Source organism: Triticum dicoccoides, chromosome 2B (assembly GCF_002162155.2).
Source record: "Triticum dicoccoides isolate Atlit2015 ecotype Zavitan chromosome 2B, WEW_v2.0, whole genome shotgun sequence".
NCBI lineage: Eukaryota > Viridiplantae > Streptophyta > Magnoliopsida > Poales > Poaceae > Triticum > Triticum dicoccoides.
In genome coordinates, this window is record NC_041383.1 from 747,740,105 (window position 1) to 747,750,383 (window position 10,279).

At 45.2% G+C, this 10,279-nt stretch overlaps 1 protein-coding gene across 2 annotated transcripts; it reads right to left on the reverse strand.

Moving 5' to 3' along the window:
* Nucleotides 1-4,348: 4,348 nt before the first annotated feature.
* LOC119368575 lies at nt 4,349-5,211 on the reverse strand. 2 transcript variants are annotated; one of them, XM_037633795.1, is made up of 2 exons: nt 4,951-5,211; nt 4,349-4,871 (listed from the first exon to the last, which is right to left on the reverse strand). In XM_037633795.1, the coding sequence occupies exons 1-2, from the start codon at nt 5,190-5,192 to the stop codon at nt 4,364-4,366; spliced, it is 750 nt and encodes a 249-aa protein (XP_037489692.1). In that variant the 5' UTR covers nt 5,193-5,211; the 3' UTR covers nt 4,349-4,363. The 2 variants fall into 2 exon arrangements, with proteins under 2 accessions (XP_037489692.1, XP_037489693.1); XM_037633796.1 differs by having other exon boundaries at nt 4,409-4,866.
* Nucleotides 5,212-10,279: the final 5,068 nt, after the last annotated feature.

A 10,279-nucleotide genomic window follows, 5' to 3' on the forward strand; every position in this document is an offset into this window, starting at 1 on the left:
GGGGGCGGGATTTAGTTAAGGAAATTTATGTAACCTTTTCTAGTGAGTTTCGTAGGTGAAGCATTATTAGCGTGGGACCTAGTGTCAGTGATTGAAAGGCACATGCAAGGACGTGTGCCTCGTTTTTGTGAAACCACCCGGAATTTTATATTACTCACAAAAAGACACTCAAATTTTTTTTCTTGCAAAAACAAATGAAACTTGGGTATGGCACTTGGGCCCCACCAGTCTGGGCAGAAATTGGAACGAAAAATACCTAAAACTTAAAAAGTGCATACACACTATTTGGTTGAATGGAGTGGCCGATCTCACATGCATGTGGCTGTTAATCTTTTTTGTCTCCTAGTACCTATGACAGTTAGCATTAAATGCGTTCATATTGGTTACTTCATTTCAAACAGAACAAATCCACGCACATTCATTTCGGAGTTTTAAATTTTAAAAAGTCATATCTTTCAAACCGCGCGTCGGAATTCAGATTTGTTTTCACAGTTGGAACTCTTGAGACGAGATCTATGAAACTAGATCCCGCATGGCTATGTTTCAACAAAAAAAAACTCGATGCCAACTTTGGTGCTATATGGTGCAACTTTAATACTACATCGTGCAACGTTTTCCAAAATCAATTTTCGGATCTGCACGATTCAACTTCCTATGAGATGGCAATCTAGCAACCATGACAACTTTGATGTGCAACTAGTATACTTTTCTGACCAACTACCTAGTAGTCGATGTGCAGTTCTTCACTGTTGGCAAACCCTACCCCCCACCTCCCCCTGCAAGCAATATGTGCAACTTAGTTTATTGTTCAAGCCAACTGCCTATTAGTCAATGTGCAACTCATTGCCATCCCTATTTGTGGACATGTATTTTCAGTTGGCGGGGCGACAAACAGAGTTGCATATAGTCTGCTAGGTAGTTGGCCAGGGCAATATACGAAGTTGCACATCTAACGGAAAGAGACAATTGATGGTGAAAATTTGGCATTTATGAGGATAGTGAAAAGTTGCATATAAACAGAATGCTAAAGTTGCAAATCTCACTAGCAGGGGTGGTTTGGGTCGGGTGCTAGCAGGGAAACTACACGTCCATGGGGGTACGAGGGAAAGTTGCACATCACTGTTAGAAAGTTGGTCGTGGCAGTATCCAAAATTGCACATCCACTATTAGGTTGCTGGCCGATACAGCAAATAATGAAGCACATCCACAGGAGGGGAAAAGTTGCATATATATCAACTACTATGCAGTTGCCCTGGGCAGCAGACGAAGTTACACATTTCAGTAGAAGGAGATAGTTTGGGGGTGGAGGTAGGTATCATAATTGAAAACTGCACGTCTATGATGTAGAAGAGAAGTTGCACATCTCTGTCAGGTAGTTGCACATCGACGATAAAGCAGTTGCATAAAACGGAGATAAAATTGGACAAAAGAAATTTCATCGAAATATACCCATGCGGGATCTAGTTTCGAAGAGCACATCGCCGGGGTTCCAACAGTGAAAACAGATCTTAATTTCGATGTGTGGTTTGAAAGTTATGATTTAAAAAATAATTAAAAACACGAATCAAATACGTTCACATCAATTGCGCACAGGATGGAACACAGGACCAGGCTGGCCACCACACCAAGTATCACTTTCGGTTCAAATACGATTTGTATGAGAGCGGCGTTTTGTCGAAATACACATTTTGAAAAATTGAAAAATTTGAAACAAAAATCCCACGTGTATATCCCGACATTTTATGTGCGTTCACAAGGTTTCGGTGAAAAACACGTTTTTTGTGGCTTGTGTAAAAAAGATAAAGAAATGCCTTGTCCCACAAAAAACGTCGTTTTTCACTGAAACCTTGTGTACGCACATAAAATGTCCGGATATACAAGCGGGGTTTTTGTTCCGAATTTTTTAACTTTTCGAAATGTGTATTTCGACAATGAGTGCATATGCACCTAGGAGCCAAAGACAATTACCGGATTTGTATCCTTAATGGACTGAATATAAACTTTTTTTTGAGGCAATGGACTGAATATAAACGGACACGCACATAAGGCTTAAGTGTGCAGCAGTCACCGCAGCCCATTTGTAGATGTTAGTTGTTCTTCCTTTCCTAGAATTCTGGAAAAACATCTAAATTAATAATAATATTCAAAGAAATGTTCACCGCAGCCCAGCTCGTTTATGGTGGATGTAGGGGCTTTTGTGCCCAGTTAAACTGATATATGGTGTTGCCAGTTTTTTGTCCTGCAGTGGGTAATCTCGATGGCGAGTGCTCACAGTGGGTTCCCGACGATACTTAAACCCGCTCTCCCTTCTCCTATCTCTTTCTCTAGACTGATGTATTTCCGTTATGTCACAGTAATGAAAAGGGGTTATGTCCGGTTTAAAAAATTATTTGTAATTATAAAATCTGTTCTTATTTTAAAGAATGTTCATTTTATTCCAAAAATGTTCACATATTATCTAGAAACATATAATTAAAACAATATTTATGAATTACAATAAATGTCTTTAATTATAAAAATATTATTAATGTATTCAAAATATATTCATTTATTTTTAGGCTATCGTAATGTGTTCACCAAAAATATTCGTGTATTCTCTTTATGATTACGAGACATATTATTATTTATAATAATGTTTACGTAATCTAAAGAAAACTCTAAAATTAAAATAATAAATATGAATTTTATTAATTTATGAACTAAAAATATCATGTGAAAAATGGTCCACGGCTACTGCTGCCCATTTAAGCCCGATTTTCGTGCTCGTATTTGGTAATTAAGTTTGTCTATCCCAGTTAGACATGAAGCCAGACTTGGAGGGGAGGCTAGCATGGACCGCCATTTTAGGTTGAGGTCGCCGGTTCGAGTACTGCTGTCACTTTTGCATATTGGTTTTCTCTTTGTACTGTTTTCTGACGGGTGGGCCCCAACTGTCATAGAGACGTAGCTACATTCCAGGGATTTGTCTAAGAATAAAACAAGGGGGTTTTCCCATAAAATCAAGGGTGTTTTGCACAAAAATCGGGCCACATGCCCTTGTCTCTAACTTCCAGTCGCTGAAACTGGGTCCCACGCCACATTGGCGTGCCTCGTCAGCATTATGTGCATATACAAACGTGATTTGCACCGTAGATGCACATCGAAGCCAAGTTTTGTCACCGGTTTAATGTATGTTGCAAGTTTTAGCACCGAATTGATTTTTCTCGCCAACTTCAGACACATGTGTTGTAATTGACTCTTCTTTTTCTTTTGAGAAGGACTGTGTCGACTTGCCCTGCTTTATAGTAAAGCAAACCACCAAGTTCAAATACAGAAAAAATTAAACACAAGTAAGCTGAACTAATAGCACAAACATCGGAAATCCCTTTTAGAGCTCGGCCTCCAATGAGGCCTCCAAATTCAGATTTAAAATTTCATCAAAATTCATATTTTTACATTTCAAAAAATTCTGAAAAAATACAGATATACATGAAGGCATAACACACATATGTGTAAATTTTCAGTTCAAAATATACTGAAATGAGGGTTGTGGAAAAAAAAGACAAATCTGGGGCTATTTAACACATGATACTATTCATCCTTCAATGCCATGAATTTGTCTTTTTTGTACAGGTCGCAACTCAAGGTATTTCATCATTAATTTTTACACACATGTGGGTCACATCCTTACATACAAGCATATTTTTTTAAGAATTTTTTGAAACATAAAAGTTTGAAGTTAAATTTTTCAAAAATAAAGGCCTCCATAAAGCTTCGCCTCCAAAACGCCTCTCTCCACAAACATGCCCTATAAATGGAAAAGAGTGCCATCAAGTGGTTGACAGATCAATGGTCACGAGGCGTAGCAAGGTGGCATCCTGTTGCAATCAACGTGTCCTATAAATTGAAAAGAGTGTCGTAAAGTGGTTGACAGATCAATGGCTAGCAGGCGTAGCAAGGTGGCGTCCTGTTGCAATCAACGTGTCCATCATGCCGCATAACCGATATTTGTCACACTGTCTAGAGAGCGGGTGCTAGTGCAACAAAAAAGGCCAGAAATTTCAAGATAGCGTCAGTGACCTAGAGAAACGCAGGTCTGCACGCAGCGGCAGCTGCACTCGCGGCATCTACGGCGCGAGGACCGTCGCGATTCGCACCAAGCTGGCATGCTTCCTAGAGTATAGTCGTGCGGTCGATGCCGTTTTGCAACGTATATGCGTATTTAGGAAGAGACCAGGCTGACAGTACTTTACTGACACACTGGTCTGCGCAGCACGGCCATGGTACGTGTGGAGCACAGCCATCGTCAGTGCCATCACCAAGTCCAGCGGCAAATAAATTTCACTGCCACAAAGCGATTCTTTTGCCGACAATTTCACTTCAATTATTGGATGAAAAACTCCACCCGTAACACTCCCATACAGCCTGGTGAGCTCAAACATAAGTCTTTCGAATCCCAATTGAAAGCAAATAGACCAGTGCAAATACAGCCTTCAGGATCAAATAGAGATACAAAGACACAAGACAGATGACTAGAACTGGAGATACAGAACAACAGAACTGGGTTGGAGCAACTTTTCTTGTGCCCAGCGACGCCACCGTTGCAGGTCGCCGCAGCGCCGAGCGAGCTGCCGGGGCCGTCGTGGCTCAGCGCGGGCGCGCCAGAAGAATGTGCGCCAGCCCCTGCGTCCGCCGATGGCCAACCGCCCCCGCCAGAGCTCAATGTCGTGCAGGAGGCACTCGCTGATTGCACATCTGGCGTGTTGCCGATCTGCCGCTGCCCAGGACCCCCCGGAGAATCCGGCGAGCCTACTATTGACGCGGCCGCCACCGGCCGAAACGGAAGCCCCCAAGCGCGCTGCTGGATCGTTGGCCGCCGACGTCGATCTACACTACCGGCGAGCCCAGCGAGCTCGTAAGTTACAGATTTCAACGAAGAACAAAAATAAAAGGAGCAGAGTTTTCACTCACCCAAATTCGAGCGCCGGCGCCGCCGCAACTGAAATCGCCACGAGCAGAGCTTGAACGACCATGGGCGCGCACCACTGCCTCCGGCTCGGCGTTGTCTTCCCCCCAAATCTAAAAAGGGATCCCGTGCTAGACGTAGGACGAGAGAGCGGCCGTCCTGCGCCCAACCTGCGTACACGCCATCCAGCCGTGTCGTACAGAGACTCTGTCGGCCGCCCTGCACGCTCTGACCGGACCGGCCCCATCGTACGTCAAAAACGTACCGTGGCGAGCCCACCAGAGGCGACTTGGGCGTTGTATTTCCTTGTATCCAGCTATGTATGCTCGCTTTACTGAAGTTGACGTTTTTTTTGCACAGATCACCTCGCGCAGCACGGCCGTCGATGCGCTGCGTGCAGGACGGCCGCACTCCAGTGACCTATCGCAAGAAGACCCGTTCAATAACCATCCTGTTACACGTTGTCCAAAAGGTTCATGTCATCGCTGCGAAAAATAACCAGAAGAGCCATCACCTCCTACCGGTCTAGTTGGCCTGAGTTTCCAGGAGCTCAGCCATGTTCGGAGCCAACCAATCCGACCCCAAAACCTCACGGACAAAGCTCCAAAGAAAACGGGCAACTGTGCAGGCGAAGAAGATGTGGGTCCCAGACTCTGGGACATCACAAAGAGGGCAAAGCCCATCGCCAGCCCCATGTCGCCTGGCCACCTCCCTCCACAATGGGTGGCGACCACGGAGAAGCTGCCATACGAAAATGTTAATCTTCAATGGAAAGGGTGCTTTCCGCAAGGGTTTGGTCCATGCAAATATCAGTGCATGACATAGAGTATGATATGTCGGCGTCGGTCCAAGACTATAAGGACTTTCGCCAAACTTGAAAAAAGGTGAGAGAAAAAGAAGTGGAATTACTTTTCACCGGTGATGTTTTGTTGAACAACACATGCACGATGGCTAATCCCACGGCCTACTGTTGTGTAGACTTGCCCATGGACAGTGCGATGGGCATGTCGTGCAAATTTCGGCTGGACAAACGTCGTATGTGTAGCAGTGGTCAAAAAGAAGTATGAGCAGTGAAGATCCTCCCACCATTCGAAGGCATCTTGATAGGTGTCATTCTCCATATGAACCTTTAGCTCACAAGACTTGAAGATTTAAGTTCGCGCCCGGGCACGAAGAAGGTGGCTGCAGTGACAATGGTGCCTCATCCCCACACTTCGGCGCATAGATGTCCACGATGAACATGCCAATGTCATGTAGAGTGAGGACGCACATGTCGGTGCCAACGTCCACACGTACGTTGAGGGTGTGTTTGGTTACACGTATAACATCCAGTTATGTTGCGGGGACCAAATTTGGCATGTTTGGTTATCTGTGTGTGTGACTGGGCTTGCATAACACGCTCCTCGAAGCAACCTAGAGCCTGGCTCTAGAGGAACGTCTGAATTGACCATCTCCAGCGAGTCAGCCCTGAGCGAGAGTAGCGAGGGTACGCGGCTTCTTAAAGGATTGAGATGGACCTAGAGGGGGTGAATAGGTACAATTATAAATTTTAATCATTATTATCAAGTTAGGCAATGCAGAATATAAAGGTGGGTTTGGTGAGATACGCAATACAATGTGATGTGTTCAACAAGTTATAGGGCATGTTTGGTTACGTGCACCGTTTTGTGCCACTTTGCATACTTGTCCCAGTTGGGCCTGGTTGAGCATATACAGGCTAAAAACCAACATCTGCATGTTGATGATGGAAATACGCTCTAGAGGCAATAATAAAGTTGTTATTATTATATTTATTCATGATAAATATTTATTATTTATGCTATAATTGTATTGATCGGAAACTTAAATACATGTGTGGATGCATAAACAAATACCTGTTGGAAATATGCCCTAGAGGCAATAATAAAAGCATTATTATTATATTTCCTTGTTCATGATAATTGTCTTTTATTCATGCTATAATTGTATTATCCGGAAATCGTAATACACGGGTGAATACATAGACCATAACATGTCCCTAGTGAGCCTCTAGTTGACTAGCTCGTTAGTCAACATATAGTCATGGTTTCCTGACTATGGACATTAGATGTCATTGACAACGGGATCACATCATTAGGAGAATGATGTGATGGACAAGACCCAATCCTAAGCATAGCACAAGATCGTGTAGTTCGTTTTGCTAGAGCTTTTTCAATGTTAAGTATCTCTTCCTTAGACCATGAGATCGTGTAACTCCCAGATACCGTAGGAGTGCTTTGGGTGTACCAAACGTCACAACGTAACTGGGTGACTATAAAGGTGCACTACAGATATCTCCGAAAGTGTCTATTGGGTTGACACGGATCGAGACTGGGATTTGTCACTCCGTATGACGGAGAGGTATCTCTGGGCCCACTCGGTAATGCATCATCATAATGAGCTCAAAGTGACCAAGTGTTTGGTCACGGGATCATGCATTACGGTACGAGTAAAGTGACTTGCCGGTAACGAGACTGAACGAGGTATTGGGATACCAACGATCGAGTCTCGGGCTTGTAACGTACCGCTTGACAAAGGGAATAGTATACGGGGTTGCTTGAATCCTCGACATCGTGGTTCATCCGATGACTTCATCGAGGAGCATGTGGGAGCCAACATGGGTATCCAGATCCCGCTGTTGGTTATTGACCTGAGAGCCGTCTCGGTCATGTCTGCGTGTCTCCGGAACATGTAGGGTCCACACACTTAAGGTTCGGTGACGCTAGGGTTATTAGGAAGACTTGTATGTGATTACCGAATGTTGTTCGGAGTCCCGGATGAGATCCCGGACGTCACGAGGAGTTCCGGAATGGTCCGGAGGTAAAGATTTATATATGGGAAGCTGTCATACGGACACCGGAAGGTTTCGGGGGCATATCGGTATTGTACCGGGGCCACCGGAAGGGTTCCGGGGGTCCACCGGGAGGGGCCACCCTCCCGGGGGGCCACATGGGCTGCGTGGGGCAGGAGCCAGCCCCTGGAGGGCTGGGCGCGCCCCCCCTTGGGCCCATGCGCCTAGGGTTGGGGGGGGAACCCTAGAGGGGGCGCCCCCCTTGCTTGGGGGGCAAGTCCCCCCTCCCTGGCCGCCGCCCCCCCTCTAGATCCCATCTAGAGGGGCCGGCCCCCCTTGCCACTTCCCCTATAAATAGAGGGGTGAGGGGAGGGCTGATTACCTAAGCCAAGGCGCAGCCCCTCCCCTCCCCAACACCTCTCCTCCTCCGTACGTGCTTAGCGAAGCCCTGTCGGAGTACTGCTGCACCAACAACACCACGCCGTCGTGCTGCCGTTGGAGCTGTCTTCCTCAACCTCTCCTTCCTCCTTGCTGGATCAAGACGGAGGAGACGTCGTCCGTACCGTACGTGTGTTGAACGCGGAGGTGCTGTCCGTTCAGCACTTGGTCATCGGTGATCTGAATCACGGCAAGTACGACTCCATCATCACCATCCCCTTGAATGCTTCCGCACTCGATCTACAAGTGGTATGTAGATGCAAACTCACTCCCTTGACTCGTTGCTTAGATGAACTCATAGATGGGTCTTGGTGAAACCGTAATTTTTTTTTAATTTTCGGCAACGTTCCCCAACAGTGGCATCATGAGCTAGGTCTATGCGTAGTTCTCTATTGCACGAGTAGAACACAATTTTGTTGTGGGCGTAGATCTTGTCAACTTGCTTGCCGCTACTAGTCTTATCTTGCTTCAGCGGTATTGTGGGATGAAGCGGCCCGGACCAACCTTACACGTACGCTTACGTGAGACCGGTTCCACCGACTAACATGCACTAGTTGCATAAGGTGGCTGGCGGATGTCTGTCTCTCCCACTTTAGTTGAAGCGGATTCGATGAAAAGGGTCCTTATGAAGGGTAAATCGAAGTTGACAAGATCACGTTGTGGTTATTCGTAGGTAAGAAAACGTTCTTGCTAGAACCCAATTGCAGCCACGTAAAAGATGCAACAACAATTAGAGGACGTCTAACTTGTTTTTGCAGCAATTGTCTTGTGATGTGATATGGCCAGAAGTTGTGATGAATGATGAATGATATATTGTGATGTATGAGATCATGTTCTTGTAATAGGAATCACGACTTGCATGTCGATGAGTATGACAACTGGCAGGAGCCATAGGAGTTGTCTTTATTTTTGTATGACCTGCGTGTCATTAAAGAATGCCATGTAAATTACTTTACTTTGTTGCTAAACGCGTTAGCCATAGAAGTAGAAGTAGTCCTTGGCGTGACAACTTCATGAAGACACGATGATGGAGATCATGATGATGGAGATCATGGTGTCATGCCGGTGACGAAGATGATCATGGAGCCCCGAAGATGGAGATCGAAGGAGCTATATGATATTGGCCATATCATGTCACTATTATATAATTGCATGTGATGTTTATTATGTTTATGCATCTTGTTTACTTAGAACGACGGTAGTAAATAAGATGATCCCTTACAAAAATTTCAAGAAGTGTTCTCCCCTAACTGTGCACCGTTGCTAAAGTTCGTCGTTTCGAAGCACCACGTGATGATCGGGTGTGATAGATCCTTACGTTCACATACAACGGGTGTAAGACAGTTTTACACATGCAAAACACTTAGGGTTAACTTGACGAGCCTAGCATGTACAGACATGGCCTCGGAACACGGAGACCGAAAGGTCGAACACGAGTCGTATGGAAGATACGATCAACATGAGAATGTTCACCGACGATGACTATTCCGTCTCACGTGATGATCGGACACGGCCTAGTCGACTCGGATCTTGTAACACTTAGATGACTAGAGGGATGTCTAATCTGAGTGGGAGTTCATTATATTAATTTGATTAGATGAACTTAATTATCATGAACTTAGTCTAAAACCTTTGCAAAATATGTCTTGTAGATCAAATGGCCAACGCTCATGTCAACATGAACTTCAACGCGTTCCTAGAGAAAACCAAGCTGAAAGATGATGGCAGCAACTATACGGACTGGGTCCGGAACCTGAGGATCATCCTCATAGCTGCCAGGAAACAATATGTCCTAGAAGGACCGCTAGGTGACGTCCCGTCCCAGAGAACCAAGACATTATGAATGCTTGGCAGTCTCGTGCTGATGATTACTCCCTCGTTCAGTGCGGCATGCTTTACAGCTTAGAACCGAGGCTCCAAAAGCGTTTTGAGCAACACGGAGCATATGAGATGTTCGAGGAGCTGAAACTAGTTTTCCAAGCTCATGCCCGGGTCGAGAGATATGAAGTCTCCGACAAGTTCTATAGTTGTAAGATGGAGGAAAATAGTTCTGTCAGTGAGCACATACTCAAAATGTCTGGGTTGCA